Source organism: Rhodnius prolixus, unplaced genomic scaffold, assembly GCF_049639745.1.
Source record: "Rhodnius prolixus isolate KJV_2025 unplaced genomic scaffold, Rpr scaffold_4, whole genome shotgun sequence".
Classification (NCBI taxonomy): domain Eukaryota; kingdom Metazoa; phylum Arthropoda; class Insecta; order Hemiptera; family Reduviidae; genus Rhodnius; species Rhodnius prolixus.
This window is the reverse complement of record NW_027411614.1, coordinates 10,570,136-10,590,626: the sequence shown is the minus strand read 5'-3', so window position 1 is coordinate 10,590,626 and position 20,491 is coordinate 10,570,136. Positions and strand designations below refer to the sequence as shown.

Here is a 20,491-nt window from a genome sequence, read left to right as displayed (position 1 = left end):
TTTCCTCGCATGTCATAAAAATTATTCAAATACTCGTACTTTCATTCTCTGCATATGAATAATGTCTCAATTATTCCAACATTATTTCAGCAAGAATTGAAGCATTTTCTTTCTAGTGACGAATGGAGGAATTAAACGAAGTTGTCAAAGTTTAATTTTTTAATATCATTAACAAAATATTTATAAGTAGGTATAATAGCTTTAATTAAATATTTGTTAAACTTCTTGTGAATTACATTTACTAATGATGTTAAGTTGCAATTAGTTTAAAATAACATCAATGTGGATGAAGATTTTATAAACTTTACGTCTGTCAAAAGCATTTTTTAAAAAAAGAACTCAAAAAAGTAAGTCTTCTCTAAAAAAAGTTCAAAATACTCCGAGAATATCGATTATTCCTCTATAACGTGGAGGCGTGAAAATTCTGCTAGTAAAAATGTAGATTATAAAGGCAGTGGCTACAAACCTAAATCCACCTAAAAAAAAAAATCAATTGTGACTCCAAATTGTATCAGCCAGTATTTTTGTAGAAATGTAGGCGACTATAAACAGTTAAATGTGCACGTCTGTGTATGGTGACGAGCCGAAGTTTACCTGTGGGTACCCTGAGCTCTATTAGCTACACACATCAACAATTTCTTCAGGTACTATATATATATATATATATATATTGTATGAGAGTTCACGATGTTAATGTAAATGTTGCTCGCGTGGTTAGTGTCTGGAATACTAGCAGGGAGTAGAATATACCTGAAGAAGAAATTTTTTCCTTAAAAAAATGTGTTTAGGGTACTTCTGTGTGAATGGCTATTTTTCTAAAATGCCCTAATGTCCAATATTATCAAAATACCGTCTTGGAAGATGTTTATTCATCATCCCCATTTAGATTAAGACACCCATTTGAGCTTGAAAGAGTTTGTGTTTTAGAGACTCACTTTAGTTTCAGCATTTAAACACTCAAATATAGAACAAATATCTATTGAAGATATCTTATTAGATTAGATTGTTTTAGACGGGCGGCTCCACCAGAAAGGAGAAGGAACGCAGGCAACCCAAATGCCCATTATTCTCCAGCCACTCCTCATCTCATGAGAGATTCCGGGGCTTTAAAAACAAATCCTGCTAAGAGTTGCCAGATGCTAGTATAATAAACTGATAAAATAGCAAAAGAATTAGAACACTAGGGAGCATGGCGACTCAATCGCCCAGTGCACTGAATAAACCTAGTAAGTTCTTTAAGATCAACAGATGCCACAATTTCTGGTAGAGAAACATTTAACCCCCCCGAAGACGAGAAATCTAGTTTTAGAATAAACTGGGCACACTTCTACAAAGTGTCGCGCAGTCTCATCGGACTCACCACAGCCAGCGCTAATTGGCGACTGGGTAAGTCCGTATTTGAAAGATGATACGCTAAATTCGCATGTCCACTCAACACCTGAACCAACTGGCGGATCCGGGACCTGCTAAAACTGACTAAAAGTAAAGTAATCGCCTATTTTTTCAGGCGGGGCTTAACGTCCAACTACCAATTAGGTGTCGTGGACGGAGGCGACTAGCAAACATACTTTACTGTAAATTTCTTTTATTAACCATTCAATAAAATCCAAGGCCTAAGACTGGGCTAAAAATGACTGTATCTGTTTTTGACAGGCCAAGGAGAAATCTAATTAGTGAAATTCGAAATTTCAGAAAACCTAGATATGAAAAACTGCATCAATATACGAGATCCGAAGTCTTTTTTCAGTTCTGTGCCATACTGCAGACGTGTTCTTTAGTTACAGACAACACTATCCTTCACCTAGTGACAGTGAGTTATAAGCAGCTCCTATGAAGAGGAAATCTGAGGCAAAAATTAGAGAAAAATGGATGAAATAATCAATTTAAGAATGAAATTTGAAAAAATAAACTTTTATCAAAGTAATAAGTGGCGTTTGTATCATTGACAGTGGACCTATCTGATTTTTGAATTAAGAAAATTAGAGGCTACTATCTTCAGTTACATTGATGGCAATCTGAGCTATATCACTAATGATGGTGGGTGCCTCATCCTATAGCCAGAGAAAGAACTGGGTGAAGAAGAAGAAAGGTTGAAAGCTTCTTCCTTCCGGGTGGCCCGTAAAAGTCACTTTCAACTGATTTTGCGACTCTTCCATTCTTGTAAATTTTTAAAGAATTTTTAAAAGCAAAGGCGTATAAAAAAGGAAAAAAAAAACTGGCCAGCACAGCTGAGAGTTTCTGCATCCTTAGTCGGTAGTTCTTGGTAGGAGTATAGGATGCGGACGCCCTCTACCTGGCGAGAGAGAGAGAGAGAGAGAACTGTCGTAAAAACAGCCATTTACTAATACTTTAAACGATCCCTGGGCTACCTTTGAAGGGTTAGAGACCCACTATCATTACGTGGCACTGCGAACACTCGATACTAGGATCTGAACAGCGGATTTGTCTTCTTCTTGAGTCCTTAATCATATTTTAAATTTGTTGTCTTTCCTGTAAAATGTCTTCTATTCCACCTCTTAATATACGAGGGGGTACCCAAAAAAACCGGAATTATTTTTTAAAAGCTATTTATTTACAAATTTTTTACAGAACAACCTTATCCCCTTCAAAATACTCTCCATTACAACTAATACATTTGTCCCACCGGTGCTTCCACTGTTCGAAACATTTTTTGTAGTCATCTTTAGAAATGGCTGACAGCTCCTTCTTCGTTCTTTTTCTTGACCTCTTCAATGTTGTCAAATCGGTGACCTTTCATGCCCTTTTTCATGCGTGGAAATAAGAAAAAGTCACACGGAGCCAGGTCAGGCGAGTAAGGTGCGTGGGGCAGCGGAACCATGCCATTTTTAGCCAAAAACTGTGTAACAGAGATGGCTGTGTGTGCAGGTGCATTGTCGTGGTGGAAGAACCAGTCTCCTGGTATGTTTGCCACAAATCGGGTCTTTTTTGGCGAACACTATTGCGCAATCTTTTCAAAACTTCCAAATACAAGGTTTGATTGACGGTCTGACCTGGGGGGACAAACTCTGAATGGACTACGCCTTTGGCACCAAAAAAGCAAATCAGCATTGTTCTCATGTTTGACTTGACGACATTTTTAAACCGAGTAAACCACTCGTATACTTGAGTTTTTCCCATAGCGTCATCTTTGTAAGCTGTTTTCAACATTAAAACACTTTCAGCAGCATTTTTGCCGAGTAGAAAACAAAATTTCAGAGCTGCACGTTGTTCACTTAAACTTTCCATCATAAAAAACGAAAAAAGAACAAAACAGCGCTGGTAAAAACAATCACTGCAGATGAACAGAACAAGCCAGGCAGACTACACAGGCAGGACTGAACTGGCAAGGAATTGCGCTATGCACGTCTAGCGGCAGAAATGCGTGCTACATAAGCTCCATGCGCGGCAACGCAATTCCGGTTATTTTTGGGTACCCCCTCGTATTGTATAGCTTCAGAGTAAATTCTCAACCCTAAATCTCTACTCACCATTTTTTATATTGAATCTATCGTATTGAATTGATCGTTCCTTGAACCAAACATTTTCTTTCTGGGGAAATGCAGAGAAGTAATACTCGTAACTTCAAGGATTTGGAAAATCTTGATGTAAAAGAATCTATCGCTTAACTCTTATAGGGTTAAGTTGATTGGGCTATCAATGGGTTGTAGCAAAGTTAGGAAATGTTTAGATTCATTTCTGAAACTTTATAGACCAACTCTTAATATCTCACTGAAGAAATAAAATTATTCTTGGTACATAAATCGAGCATTTTCAGCTTTGGACACTAATTAGCTAGAATATGTTAGTTGAGAGATTAGACAGATATGTATTAACAGGTCAATTTCAAGTTACACGCGATTTTTGGTTTTGTTTTTTAATTTAAGCTGCGTCAATAGATAAGGTCCGAAGTCTTTTTCCAGTTCAGTGCTAGGCTGCTGTTTCAGACAACACTGTCCATCACCAATGACAGTGAGCTATATGCAGCTCCTATGAATAGACAATGTAAGGGCTATGCTTATTGATTAGAATCCGCGTGGTGGGATTTTCCGTTTTTTGTTTATGTTTTTGAGATATTTTGTTCGCTCACACTAAAAACTTGTTTGTATTTCATCGAGGACTGGGAAAATTCCTTTTAAAAATTATTTCCCCAAAATTTTACTCGATTCGTTATTATAGTTACCAGGAACAAGATAAAATAATGCAAAGAGCGATTTGAAGAGATCTTGCTGCAATCTCCCACAATGTTTGTGTTAGTGTGTGAGAGAGAATTCTCCCCTAGAGATGGCAGCACTAGAGCAGGAATCAAGCCCACTAATCTGAAAGACTTACAATCTTAAGTAATTACTCACCACCAGCCGTACCCCCCTAATACACATACTGAGGGAAACTAAATTACCCTCCTATTCCAGACTCGACGACTTGTTATTTATTAGCGTCTTTAATTGATGTGATTTCATCAAATAATCACCTTCATTTATCACTTTGTCTTCAACTGGCAAAGCTAAAAACAGTTTGTTGTTTAGAAAACTTAGAAGTGATTTAGATCAGCCGATATCATATTTTACATCAGCTTTTGATAAGAAATATACATACATAGTTTTATATAAAAATATTATGAAAATTAAATGTAATGACCACAAAATCACAGTAAAACAGATTTTTTTGTTTGTTTATTGAAAGCAAATGAATTCTGTGGCCGAAAATTAAAGTTAGGAACGATAGGACACTTCGTGCATCTTTTTAAATCTTAACCTGAGTGTTAAGCTCAACTGTTAAGCTTACTGTATATGTGATTCGAGAGCGTTTTTGTTATTCAGTGCTTCTGTTTAAATTGAAATTTATCAATCTACTCTTAACCGTTCTTAAAAAGAATGACGGTTGCAGATGAGATTCAGAAATAATAGTTTAGGTTTCTTTAATAAGTTACACCTACAAACAATATTGGTCTGTACAGAAATTTCAATCAAAAGTATTCGCGACAGATAGTTGACGCTCCTTTCTATGTGAGACTAAACCACACTCTTCACAACAACCTCAAAATCTCCTTCGTACAACAAATCGCCAAGATATCCGTCTCTTTTTTGGCTGTCGACTATACGTTCTGCTTTCTACGTTCTGTAAAAGTTCCATCTCGAAGATAAACGACAAACCAAAAATTATTTTCTAGATAAGCGATTTCGTCTGAACTGTTTTCAATTTAGTATTTTCGGTAAAATATCAACTCGCGTAATCGCTGCCATTCTTTTTATAGAAAAATAGAAGATATAAATGAAGTTATTAATGTTTGATTAAGTCCAGCGAACAAGCGATAAGCTCAAATATAATAAAAGAAATCATAATAAAATGGAAGAAAGAGAAGGTAAGAAATGGTTAGAGAAGTTATGATGAGAAATCACAGAGGCGGTGGATACGAAGTAGGAAGTGGATGGCCAAGTATGGAGGGGCTGTGATTGTAGTAAAGGTGCCGACGAAGAAAGAGGTGTGCCTATTTCACATCTTGTTTCCTCAGAGACCTCTTTTCACTCTTTTCACACTGACAGTGGACTTGGAGGATCTAGCCGGCTGGTAGCGAGTGTTAGTACTGCTAGCTTTAGTATACCCGAGTGGAGAGGTTGTATTCTACACTTGGTCCCTGACAAGTGTGAGTGGCCAGGAGCTAGTGGAAGTGTTGTCCATGGTGTTAGTACTATGGATGAATCAAGAGAGAGCCTGGTTCAATCTTGCCAGCCCAGTTATCATCTCTGTTAGTAGCCAGTGCTACCAACCCCAACCTTCCTCGTTCACTCGCCTTTAGTACTTTTATTTTTATAACCACTTGGCGCTTTTATTATTTCTCCTTTGGGGTTGGTTGCAGTGAATGAAAGAGCGAGATAGAGAACCAGATTTCATTAGGTCCTTTACTGCCGGCAAAGTCCAGTCATCTTATTCTCTCATCTCCTTTCAACCTTCGTCTCACACAGAACAGTAAGTTCCCCTACTATTTGATGTAATCTCTTTGGCCATCCAAAGAAGTTCTCCAAATGATTTCCCTTATTCTTCAATATAACATAGTGTGACAAAAATTCCTGAATTATTTACTTTTAATTGGCAGTTTCTCAGTCAGTGTTGTAACGTGATATACAATACACCGTTTTGACAAGTATTTTTATGGTGCTCATGATGCCATTCGCTACGAAAGGTTTAAAAGTATTTGAGGAAATTTAGCATTCCTGGTTGATCGATACTATTGATGTGAGTACCAACAATAGCAAAGAGGGAAAACAGAAAAGTGTAAAGTCTAGCATTTCAAGTAAACTATTTCATAAATGCATTTAATTATAAACTATTTCTCTAGAAGTAGATAGAGTTGATGAGGTACTTTTGACGCTCATTGCTTCAAATGAGTGTTGTTAAATTAGCAGTAGATGGAGTTAATGTTGATGACGACAGCCACAAAAAGGGGATAAATAGATGTTGATCTAGTGGTCAAGAGAGTGGCTTTGTAAGTGGAAGATCCCCAGTTCGAATCCTGCGTATAGCTCCTTTTTTTATTTGTTAGGAAAAATTGTTTATGGTAAAGTATGAACTTCCGCCCCCGTCCACGTCCCCTAATTGGTAGTTAAAAATTAAGGCCCAACTGAAAGAAATAGGAAAATTCTTTACTTTTTTTACAGCCTCGGAAAGTAGATTAAAATAGCTATTAATTTGTAGGCACGAGCGGAATATTGCTGAAAGGCTGAATAGAATAAAATATAAAATTACTGACTAAGAGTTTAAGGGCTAGCGTTACCATCAACTCAAGAACGACAGAAAATTTCAATAACTAATTAAGATGAACTAAAATACAAACTATTTCTAAAAGAATTGTCTAAACTGAGTAGCGAGAAGAGTAACTTCGTAGATACTGTGAGAAACGTGCACAGCTTCTATTGTACTGTGCCTATTCTATCCTTTAAACCCTTCAGATATTTAATTCTTTAATTCTGTAACACTTACAAGCCGTTTGAGGGATGATCCTTATTAGAAAATTGAATTGATGAGTCAATTTCCTACATAAAATGTTTTTAAAGTTGACGGAGGAATATAACATTCACAAATAGGATACCAATTTAATATTCTTGATAAATTTTTTGAGGGTTTTCTGTAACTCGAAACAGTCGAGTAACTTCACTTTATAATTGATTGCATATAGAAAGTTTCAGTGTACAGGTCTCCGAATGACCACTTGGCTCTGGACCCAGCTTTTTTCGGGAAAGCCTGATATTCCTGAAGAACTATGTCAGAAGGTGCCGTAAGGCGGCACTTTATGGTATATGTCTTTCACTAATTGTAAAAGTAAGAGTTTCCACACCTTTTGCCAACTTCCGGAAACAGTTGGCTACCCAATAGTCTTGTCTGTTATATATATTCATAAACTGTGACAGCATTGAGAAATATTTGGTTGGCTAATATTAAAAACTATACAAATTCTAGAGCAAACGGGTGGAACGGTTTAGCTTGATTGTTTCAAGTAGAAGTAGTGGGGCAGTCTTGTGGGGTGAAATAGGGGGGAAATAGTGGGGATAGAAATATGGTGGTACAGCTGTGCACTGATTGGCCGACAAACACACTCGCACTTCCCCTCATCCTGAAGCTGCCAGCGCCGCCAAGGACGACGCTGTTGCCTTGGTAACCGCCACCTCTCATACACTACCGCTATTATTCTTTTATACTGACGTTCATATTTTTTTCATTGAATTTCCACCCTATTTTTTCTCCCTTGGAAATGAATAAAATTATTTTCTAGCTAATGAAAATTTGTTTTTAAAAGAATTTGAAAAAAAAAAAATAAAGTACACCGCAAGTTTGATTGTTTCGCTTAAGCTTAGTCAGTTTCTGGAACCTAATAAGGGAATATTGCTAAATGATAAGGGCTATGTAGGGCCCACTCTATACGGGTATCACTGTAGTAACATGTAAGATTAGAAGTTGAACGGGACTTATAACTCACGGCACCGCAGCCAGAGACTTATTGTGCCTTATTGTAAACATGTAAATCTAGTTTATTACAATAAATTTCATAAAAATATATTATTGTAACTCATTAACTCTCTCTACCAAACATATTTTTCCTCTTTTTCTTTTTTTAATTAATTTAAGGCCCGTCAACATCTGAGGTCATTGGCCCCGCAGCTTTTATAGTGCTCTTCCAGCCAGCGGACAGTGTTCTCTAGTTACAGACAACACCATTACCGTACACTGTGCAGTAAGAAGCTCCTATAAAGAGTAAATCTAAGGACCAACAGCTGCATTCAAACCCCGGATCTCCGCGTGGAAATCCCGTGCGCAAACCATTGAACTAGTTCTCTCCCTCCAAGTAATGGTATTATCAACACAATAGGAAAATATCTTGCATGGTACTTGCGAGATCTTCCTTGAACTTCTTGCTTCAATAAAAAAAAAAAAACCAGCAAATATTTGCGGATTATGATGTGCTAAAACCATCATCAGAACTACATCAACAGAATCCTAAAAATCTATATGATTGGTGAGACTCATCAGTTTGAATGGCCACAAATGCTTTTATTAGAAAACTAAATACAACTTTCTGAAAGATTGGAAGAAAGTAGACATTCCAAAAGACTTCTCTTTGGTCGACAAGGAAGATTTTGGGTTACTTTAACCTTTTTCAAGAAGATCTACCACATATTCTGCCACAGCAAGTCTTCTTAATTGATCGAAAAAAGTCAATATAGCTTTCAAACACTTAATAAGATCTAAAGTTCAGCTAATTATTAGAACCAGTAATATTTTTTATTACTGCTTTTAGTTTACGGAAAAAAGCTAAATAGAATAGCTGTCAAATTTCATGAAAATTCAGCTCCATTTTGTTGTTGAACAACAGTTCATTCACTAGTTACAATTTAATCGAATTACTTCTCTTTCTCTACACTTATTTCGTAAACAAGCCATTATGTAATTCTACGATAATAATCTTTCTATAATGATTTTTTTACGTTAAAATTAAACATTGAAATTATATCGCAGACTTGGCTCCTGATAATTCATGGAATCGTTAATTATCTCAATCGTTAATTATCTGTTCATATCTAAACAAACGTATTGTGTAAACAGCAAGTCAATTACTTAAAAATTATAGGTGATAGCCTTCACACGAACCTTGTTTAATCGATAATTAAACATCGTTAAAAGGCTTTTGTATATAAATAATACATGTATTATGAGTTACAAAATTATTTTGTAGGTGAAAAAAATAAATTAATAGTTGATGTGACCAACCGAAAGTGATTATCGATATTATCCTACAGCCAACAATTAAACCAACAGTTAAACTCACAATAATTCTAAACATTTTGCTGGCTAAATTTATTTTTTAGTCGTGGACAGAGGCGACTAACCAAACATACTTTACTTTAAATTTCTTATATTAACCGTTAAATAAAATGCAAGGCCTAGACCAGGGGAAATCGAACCTACTAAACCAACAATACGATCTTAAGCATTGCGGGTCTAGCCTCTATCCTCTCGGCTATCGTGGCGCCAGTTATTACTAAAGTATCCTAGATAAAAATAAAATAAAAATACTTCTTTACTTGTTACTTTAATTTACTCTTCCTCATTTTATGTTAACAGGTGAAAAACCGCACAAATGTCAAGTATGTGGCAAAGCGTTCTCACAGTCGTCCAATCTGATAACGCATAGCCGTAAACATACCGGATACAAACCGTTCGCCTGTGATTTGTGCGGCCGTGCATTTCAACGTAAAGTCGATCTAAGGAGACATAAAGAGACACAGCATACAGAACTCAGGCCTCCTGTACCACCTGGTGTAACCGTACCAACCTCAGCTGAACCTACTAGCCAATTACGTCACCATCCCAATGATGTACATTCTATGATGTAATTATTATTAGTATAACAAATTTTATTATTAAATTACAAAAATAAATCATTAAAAAAACCTTTGTATATAAATGTTTCAATTAATAAAAATTTTAATTACTTCTTTTCATAAAATATTTACAATTAAAATCAAAAATTTAATATTGAAATATTTGTAAAAACAAAAATAAATAATTTTTTACAATTTTATTTCTAGTAACTTTCACAATTGATTTTTGAAGAGCAAAAAGTTGAGAGATAGTTCAATTTTAGACATCCTTTCGGGGACTGCTCCTTCGAAAACCGCTTCCGGATTATAATAGAATCTTTTTCAGTCTTAATCCTTTAATTTTCTTAAATGAGAAAAGTTTCTCCTTGTGACCATCAGCAGTCAGGCGGAGCTAGATTACAGAGGCTATTCTTTCTGTTTTTTTTTTTTCGTTTTAAATAGCCCTACATTTTGTATTTCCTAGTTGGACATACTTTAATGTCTCCAGTTACCGAACAACCGTTGAGTTTATAACATCTATCGACTTCTCTTAAACGTATGCCTCACACAGAATCAAACATAATAGGTTTGATGGAGAAATTATCTTAATAAATGCTTTTATAATTGGTTTTGGGTATTTGTAGCTTCAATAAAAGAACACGTATAGGATATGAAACTGGATTAATTGTGGAAATATCAAGAATCTGGCATACAAGAAATGTATAACATAGCCACATGTTGGCCTTTCTTACTTCCGCCAGACTGATGGACTCAGGGAGGCTCGCAAACTTTTCTCGTTGTAAGATAATGAAAAGATTGAGATTGAAAAGGTTTAGGTATATTAAAATCCATGAAAGATGTCTCTCTCTCTTTAAAAACCACATCCAAAATTCACTTCCTGCTATCAGAACAAGGCTACCATTACCAAATTCAATTACTCAGAAATTGCGCCAAATTTTAGTGATTGTAAGAATTGGTTACAAAAAAAAAAAGAAAAAAGAAATCCACTTTGTAGCATCCAAAATCCATTTAAACCCACATCTATCGTTTCAAAATTCACTCAGATAATAATAATAAAATTCATTTATTTAGAGAGTAAAAATCAAGTTGTAAGTTTGCTTGGTTACCTTATCAGATACAAATTGCCTACTCTACTCCTGCTGTTTTATAATTTTACTTTGGAGGTGTCAAATCTTTACTTGATAATATCTGAAACTCTTTTCGCGCAAATTAAAGTTTATTAGAATTTTGAAACGATACAGATGTATACACCATGATTCACAAGGAATGTTTGAGAACGTGGAAAAAAAAAACGTTAGATACAAAAATATTTTGCTACTGTTACTTCAACCAACTGATGGTGCTTAGCGACCATCAGAAAGGCAGAATTTCTTTGCATACTAATTGGTGAAATGGCAGTTTAAGTTGAGAGTTCTAGTCTTAATAATTTTCTGAGCCTATACAAATTGTAAGTTCACTGAAATTAAAGTTAATATACAACCTAAAATTTCCTATTATTCTAAATCTTATAATTGCATATTTTTTTTTGTTAATAAAGAAGTATTATATTTAATATTTTTTTAAAGTTACCACAAAGAAAGTTTAATTATTTTTTTCAAATTTAAATGAATATCAAAAAAATTGTTGTACAAAATAATGTTTGACTAGATGTATGTATTACCAATTTTGTTTTGTAAATAATTTATTTAATTAAGCTGATTAAAATAATGTGATCTTTTGTAATATAATAAATATATATATATCTGTATTTAATTATATCTGTGTCAAGTGCAAATTACACATACGTTCATATTTTCATTGGAACAAAAAAATTAGTAATGTGTTGTTTGTTAGAGGTCTAAAGTAAGAATGGACTAGGAGTCTACCTCAAAACAAATATTTATGCCTATTTGATGTTTTTAATGATGGTCTCTGATCAAACAAAACAAAAAATTATCGCCTAAACGTTTTTTTAGGAAAAAATTGTTTGGATAATGAACAAAATCACAGCATTTTGTTGCTTTTCATGCCTGCGATATGATTTTTAAACGGTAGAAAGTAGATCTGTGTGCCTATTGGCCAAGCAAAACTTAATCCAATTTAACTTTGTAAAAATAAAAGTAACCAGAAATGATCAAATAATAGTTAGGAAGGTACAGAACTTTGTAACAGATTTATGAATTATATAATACAGCCTTGAGAATCAAGTAATTATCACTGATTGTTTTAGTAAAAAAACTGAGATTAAAGAGTTTTTTTAAAGTTCTAAATGTTTTAAAAGATAGAAAATAAGAACTTTAGAATCACAGCCAGTGTTAAGTTCGAGACTAATCGGAAACAAAGCTAAGATCTCTGATATAACACGAGATTTCCAAAAGTAGATTGGGAATGAAACATGTTTAAGGACGCGCCAAGATATTGGAGTTGATCGTTTTTTAAAAAGGGTGACTTTACATCTTTTAAAAAACGTTCAAGATTTTAAAGTGCAAAATAACTTATAACTAGTGCATTGCCTGGCAGAGTTCTGGAATGCTTACCCTTAGAAATTCTCTTCTTTGGAGTTCTTATAAGCTCATTGTCCTGTGTTGGAGAATGTTAACTGTAATGTGATAACTATCTCAGGCGGCTGTATAGACCTCTGAATGTTAAATGTTGACGGCCGTAATTGCGAGAATGTTGATGTCCAGACTTCCAGGTACCGTCGCATACAGTAAAACATAGAATATTACAACTTAGTCTATTGAAAGACTGTAAAGCTAGTGTCACTAGGCCTTCGGCAAAGAGATTATTTGTGCGCATAAAACCACTTCAGAAGAGCCAGAGCGACATCTGAGCAGTTATAGGTTTGGGCAGCTAAATTAAGACTAGTGTGGTATTGGCTACGATTCTTAACTTTCGCTTTGGATTGAGGACACAATATAAAATATCTTAGTACAAAAGACAAAGATTACAAAATCCTAAATTTGGATTAACAAAGAGTAATTAGGCTTCAACTAGCCGATAATAGAAACAACAGAAATATAATAGATACAACGGAAAATAAATTTTAAAATGAAGGAAGCAAAACATGCCAGAAAAACTACACAATTCCAATTCTTGTTGTGCATATGAATCAGACAAGCGAGTTTTGTTAATGGTCCGACCATAGCTTGGCGAAAAGTCCGCTTCAAAAAGGCACAGACAGCTAGATTTACAATCTACCAGAAAAGACATGCATTTCTGCCACCTAAATTAATATATTTTTTGGTTCTTCCTAAAATAAGTCTTAATAAAAATCTGAACAATTTGATCCGAAATTCCCTTCAGTTTCTCGTCTCACCACAAAAACCAAATTAAGAATCTATACGTTGCTCTTTGTGAAACAAAAAATACGAAACTCATAATCCCATCCAAACACCCTACATTTTGTAATCATAAACCACTGTATATTTTATTATTTATGAAAATATATACATATATAAAGGCGTGAACATATAAATAAATAAATGAATTCGGAAAGCTATTGTATATTTATTCGATTAAAAAAATAAATAAAATGGAACGAGTAAGATAAAAGAATTAAATAGATAAAATATTTTGTTTGGATGTGTTGCATGATTGTATATTAATTCAAAGAATCGATGAATCCAAACCAAAAATTATGTAATAAATAAATTTATATAGGTATATATATAAATATATTTGCTTATTTATATATTAAAATAAAATAAGAATAAATTGAAAAACAGAAAAGGTGAGAAATTTACTATTTGTAAAGTGCATTATATTTGATTGTTAATAAAAATGGAATCTTTTTTGGTTTCTTTCAATCCAGATACTTCTCTTACATTCTTAGTTCTATTTTTTAAATGATTTATCGCAAGAAAGTGCATTAGTGGGTCTCACAGTAGAACAAAAAATGTGGCAATCATAAGCACATAATGTGAACTTCTTCTGCTTCAAATAATTCGAAACATTATTACCCAAAACAAATGGCTTAATTCCTTATTGGTTCATTTGCATACATATTTTTTCCATATTAAGCCAAAAAGAATTTATAATTGTCTGGAGACTTTCATAATCGACTTTCTACCACTTTGAACATCCAAATCTTGTGCTACACTGTGAAATTATTTTTTGCCTAGTTCGAATACGGCTTTACGCATTACTTTCAATTAGCAAAACTACATACATATATTGTTGCCAGTACATCTGATACGTACAGTGTGTAGCACTAAGTTCTTCAGAGCAGCGGCGTAAACTATAGCTCAATAGTTTTTATAAATCTCAAATGCTGTATAGTCATATGAGGCACGCTAGCTTAAGCTTCACTTAAGGTTGAACAATGAAGTTTCTTCTATTGAACATCGTAGATTTTAAACGCAGAAGACAAATACCCTGTTATCTAGAGAAAAGTTGTATTGCCTATGCTCTGGCTGATGCATAACTTAGGGCTTATTCGTTTGCAAGTCTGAAGTACTAACGAACTCCTCTTCCTTCTATTAGTTCAGTTTCAGCCTATCGCCGGAAATAAGATCTACGGGGAATAGCTTACGATAAAAATGTGTACCCCTTTCACCAAATGTTGCTTTAAAAAAAAAGTCATACTAATAATATTTAATTATTGATAAGTCTTCAAAAAGCTCTGAAAAACTACAATAACTGCGTTAATAAATATTAGATTTACTAAATTATCATATGCTGTTAGAACTCCTAGTTTTTAAGTAATAATACGAGAATTTAATAGCGAAGTATGATTGCTAGTCGCCACCGTCCACGATAAATAAGTTGGACGTAAAGCTCGCCTGAAGAAATATACATTAAATATTACATTACTTACTCTTACTTGAACTCAAGTCTCAATCCAGGATCTATATCAGCTTTTTTTTCTACTTGGGATAAAATGCGGTTTTTTAAGGAGAGAAGAGACGAATCACCCACTAGGATGGAAATTTTTGATTGCAAGAATAACGGAGAGAGTTGCAAAAAATAATTTGTACTTCAGAACATACTATTATGCAGAAATAATGATAGAAAGAGAAATGTAGATTACACTGAAGAATGCAGCCCCAGGAACAGGCAGTTAGGTGGTTATCAAATAGGGAAGAGGTGCATAATCTTCCTTTAGGATGGTTAAATAATGAGATGGTGACTATTTAACCTGCGGTGAGTTAGGGCTGTACAAAACAATGAGCAGTAAAAAATAAAATAAAAAAAGTTTAAAAATGGAGATGAGATGAACTTCTATAAAAGTAGCCAATAAAAAAATGTAATATCTACAAGAAGGCAGACATACCGACGGACAGAATGTAGCTATGTAAGCCTATACCAGACAGCAGCACTATAGACAGTTTAAGTGAGGTTGGTTGGGAAAAAGTCCCTATATAAGTGACTGATTTATATTCACCACGCTGGAAGTTACCGCCTGATGAGAAGTAGGCGGGAATGGAAGGAAGTTTCCCTCGGGAAGTCTCTCTTTCCCTCTCTTCAAACGAAGGAGGGGAACAGACGTTTCATAACGTCATCATCATTGTCTTTCTTTTTTTCCAACAGGAAATACCTTCTTCAAGTAGTCTTGTAGAATTGTAAGCAAGAGCTTACAGGAAACGCGTTCGAAGTAAATGCAAATTTACTGCAGGAAGAATAGAAAACGATTACATAATTCTAGAACTCCATGTTTACCCCTACCACGTCAGCAAAGCTAGGTCATAATCTTAACCGCAAAAAGTCTGTGGCCATTTCATCCTTTAAAGATAATGACATAAGAGTCATGGCCCGGTTTAGTTTGAAAGTTTTTTTTTTTTTTTTTTTTTTTTTATTTCATTTTAAAACTATGATGTCAGAGAGAAGATAAGTAGAAGTAGAAGAACCAGTTTGCCAAGTTAAACAGATGCAAATTGATAAGACGCTTGCTGAAGGCATGACGCAGCGGGGATTCAGTAACTGAACAGCTAAGAGTTGAGAAGAAATGAGAGAGCAGGGCGAGGAAGCGAGCTACCCCTGTTGGATGTAATCGCAAGCTAATAGAATCACACCTTTTTCTCTTTTACTCTTCCCGCTTTTTAGTTAATATTTTCCCGCTCTTATTTCCCCAGACTACAGAATTACCAAATGCTACATATATATATATATTTCTATCTATATGATCTGCTTATTAACATTTAAACACGACAGTATTTTTTTAAAACTTTTTCTATTTTTTCCCACTTTTTACACCCTTGATTCTAATCTTAGTGTAATAATGAGCGATGCAATTACTGGTTATTGTATTTTCCTCGGCTATAATAAAATATTCACTTTTATTATACTTCCTGTTTCCTTAGTTCAATTTTGTTGAAACTTTTAATTTATTTAAAATTTCCAATCGAACACATAATTGAAAGCATCATTCTCACAACTGTTGCACACATTCTAAATTCCTTTTCCTGTACGCGCTATTTAATTGCTGCGGTCTGGCCGGAGAACTCCTGCCTGGAGGGTGAACACTTTGAAGGCCGAATTAGTGGACTCCAAAATTAGCCGCTGGTGATCGCAGCCCGAATAACCCCTTACTAAAACAGATTCAATTTCAATCACCACTAATCACTTAAACATCTATTATTTTTTTTTGGGGGGGGGATAGAATAAAAGGGAAAAATCCCTGTACAAAGCGAAGCAAATGAAGGGTTGGCTGCCCTGTAATTTAACCCACATTTCCTTTATCAATCCTTTAAGTGAAACGCCCCCTCTCTCTGAGAAAAGAGAGAGAAAAAGGAGTTAAATAGATTTCTTCCCTATTTACTAGAACCGATGGATAACTGGCCAGTACAGTTAAGAGATCTCCTCAGGCGGAAGTGGCGCTCGTTTACACTAGAACTCTATTAGCTGTACAGTTCAAGTGATACTAGTAGTCCTTATTTAAGGCCACCCCTTATTTAAGGGTGTTGAGGCCTTTTAAAGGGCTTTACACCAACAAGGGAGGCTATGACGCTCTACATTCCCCACCCACTTGGCTCCCCCATACTGTCTCTAAACTAACCAGATCTCCTTATTGATTCTTTCACTGTAATAGAGGGAGCCACTTGATCTCTTTACCCCGGATAATTCTGCACTATTACCATTTCCGTCATAATCACCACCAACAGAGTTAGTGTTCGATGAATGTAGGGGGTGAAAAATAAAAAGGGAATATTGCCCCTTTTTGGTTGGTACAACTGATTAGTTTTCACCTAACAATTTCTCTTCTTCATTACGGCACGTTGAATATTTTAATTTTGATTGGAAACTCAATAAGGAAATGAGCAAACTTAACTGAGACCGGTAAGTAACGTTTTTGGTTTTCAAAAGTTTATAAAAATAACAACTACTGAGTCGTTCCCTCAATTTTTTATTTTTTTTTTTATTAGTAGTGAACGTTGGCCGCTACCTTGGGGCTTTACTTAGACCGAAGACTTTCTTGGAACCCCCACATTAGACTTAAAAGAACAGAACTAAACAGACGCTATCGACTACTTAAAAGACTCTTAGACGACAGATCAAAACTCTCTCTGGACAACAAAAGACTAATTTATACTTCTATTTTGGAATCCATCCATGGAATAGAGCTGTGGGGTTCAACCAAACGCTCCAATCTCCAAAGGATTCAATCGCTACAATTTAAAATACTTCGAACTATCGTAAACGCTCCATTTTATATCTCCAACCTGACTATACACGCTGACCTTAACATTCCTTTTGTCACCCAATTCGCTGAAAACACGATACAGAAAACTCCACTTCAGCCTGCAATCTCATTTAAATCCTTTAGCACAAAAATCTTTCTTCTAGAACTCTTCCTGACAACCCGTGATAAGACGCCTTAAAAGACAGTGGCCTCGTGATATCCTTTCAAGTGAAGAGAGTGACTAACCATATAATGTTTTGGAGTGTTACCAATGGGTAACTTCTCCACTCGTTACCTAATCATTTACTACTCTATTGTATCATTGTTACTTATAGCGCTAATGCGCTGATTGTTGCACAATAAACGCAAAAAAAAATATATTTTTGTTCTTCAGGTTCTTCAGCAGTGCCCAGCAACTTTTGAAGATCTATTGTGATACTCAGACTCAAGCAAGGTACTTCAGTAACCTTGATGGTACAAATAATTTTAGAATCTGAAAAGGATCCAGAGAGAGTATATTCTGCTCCAGCACCTGGTGACTTCCCAGGTGTTTATGGCATTTAGAACAGTCAGGACATGTATTAGATTTTCTTCCATCTCTTATCAGAACATGCAGGTGAAGTTCTGTCTTCTTTAAATGCTCTCTGAATCGACCCTTGAGGAAACCGATCAGTTTGTGAATTTTATTTTCACTCAGGTGGAAGCACACTAATAGTTGGTAATCTTTGCTTATCTCAGACCATAGAGGGCAGACTCGAGCGTAGCCTCCCACTTCAACTTATTTCTTCGAAAGGACTTCCGCTGGTCTTACGCCTTGCTTCGCCAAGACAGCGGCTGCTCTCTTCTAAGTCACAGGAAGGGTATTGTCCAGGTCTTTCAGTTTGCCAAGCCATTCTTAAACAATATCTGGACCTGCTAACACAAGAGTTTCGCGTTTTGATGACCACCTAACTGTCAGCGAGAATAATTATCTTCTTTATATCCTGCCTTCATGTTAATTGGCCAGGACTTGCAGCCTTGAGTGATTCAGTGACTGCCTTCTGCCATACATCAGCTTCATCACTTTGATTTGTACATCTATTCTACCGGTTGAATTAACTGTTAACCTGATTTGAAGCAAACTAGCTTCCTGCTTGTTATGTATAAGCAACAGTTTTCTTATTTAGTGATTAGATCATCTAGAGAAGCATGCGCAGAGTGATTATTGAAATGCAGACTCACGCCCGTTGATGAGGTTATTTCGTGACTGAGAGACCCCATATGTACAACGGAACTGTTTAAAATTAGGCTTGTTCTACGAGTACATTTACATGCGTATATGTGAAACACAGATCTGACCATGGTGATTAACGATAACAGGCAGGTAAGTTGGCGGGGACAGAAGAGAGAGATGCTTCTTATCAGTACTTACAGAAATGAAGGGAAACTAAAAGGACAAAGGACAATAGGAAGGTAGAACGTGAATGTCACTGATGTAACCAGCTTGCTAAATGTTCTCAGCGAGATCAGCACTAAGTAGAGGCGGATAAGTATCTCAATGTCCATTTCATTATTATAAGTACCAAATTTAGAGTGCTAGATCATTTGCTAACAAAAACTCTTTCTGTTGGTAATTGCCTCCGTCATTCATTACTTCACCCTAAACATAAACATGAACACGCCACGTCACGATTACCCATAAACACCCTTCAAGAACATCACCTGTTGTTTAAACATCGTTTGTCTTCATCAAATTAATTGATTATTTAATAAACTTTTATCCAAATCTTGATCCAATTACTCGTAGATTAAGCATATAGTTTCATTTCCTAAGTATTGTACTTCTTAAGAACTTGAGCAACTATAACCTTTCGAAACCGTAATTCTTTTTAAAAGCAGGCATACTTTAGATTGTAAGTTGCGTCCAGAAGTGCTTAATTGTAGTAACACTCCTCATTTACTTTGTAACCGAAAACTCAGATGCCACTAGTTATCTTCAATTGACCGGAAGAGAAGATTACGTTATATAGCTATTCAGTTTTGAGTATTCACTGAAAAGATCCGTCCTGAGCAAAAAAAAGATGATTTTTAGTACTTTCTGTTCGTTTGCCTGATTTGTTTTTGTTCAGGTGTTCTATTACGATTTGGTTTTTTGAACAAACAATTTCTACGTTTTTATTTCTCTACATAATGTATAACTCTTCCATGTTCAAGGCTCTCAATGGGGTTACCAAAGGAAATTACCAATCAAAAGGGGAGTTTTAAAAAGGTCATAAACCACTGATCTAGAATTATAGTGTTTAGGCATATCACTTACCTTTAGCAAGCAATTCTAAACCTTTAATACAACTATTTTTTTTCCTTGCATAGAACCCCAAGTTATGGGGAAAAACTCCTTCTGCCTACGTAAACGTGGAGTCACGTTTTCGTCCTTTTTGAAAACTCAATTTCCCATCACTTATCTCCCATTCCCAAGGACTTTATTTTGGCATAGCGTTCACTTATCTTCTGACTCGCATCCACTCAGAAAAGTTATTCACTAACACCATGTCACTTACTAGTGCATGTTTAAACTCGCATCTGGCATGCTTAGCCTAACTCCTAGCTATTCCATTCCTTGTCACTTCCTATCTTTTACCGTCTCTCTCGCCAAGAAATGTTGCTTATATAAATTCAACTTACATAAAACTTGGAGAAATTGTTGGAACAACTACTAAGAGTATTCAAGAGGAGGAAAGTGTATGCGGGAACATTGAATTTTGTCTTCCTTTTATTTTAAGAAGGGACAATTGGATTCCCCCCCCCTAGACCAGGACAACGAGATCAGAATAATCATGGACACAGAGAGCGGCTAGTGTAACTTATCCGTCCCATACCATCGCTAGGAGCACTACTTGCTTTTAGCGACGATAACATGACACAAAATGGAATGCGAAGTTATAGACGAAGGAGATGTGTGGATTGCTTTTAGAAAAGTATTTAATTTTCAAAAATGTTTATTATTTTATGTTTTCCCCCTGTTTTTGGCTTTAATAAAACT

The 20,491-nt window shown here is 35.3% G+C and overlaps 1 protein-coding gene across 2 annotated transcripts in view; it reads left to right on the top strand.

Annotated features, from left to right (window-relative positions):
* LOC141455356 (uncharacterized) overlaps positions 1-13,645 on the top strand; it is an 86,685-nt gene extending 73,040 nt beyond the window's left edge. The window contains exon 6 of one of the 2 annotated variants that reach the window (XM_074130344.1): positions 9,613-13,645. In XM_074130344.1, the coding sequence (XP_073986445.1) occupies positions 9,613-9,884 (272 nt within the window). In that variant the 3' untranslated portion in view covers positions 9,885-13,645. Of the gene's footprint in view, positions 1-1,692; positions 1,855-9,612 lie in introns of those variants that run through there. The other variant, XM_074130345.1, reaches the window with a different exon arrangement.
* The last annotated feature ends 6,846 nt before the right edge of the window (positions 13,646-20,491 follow it).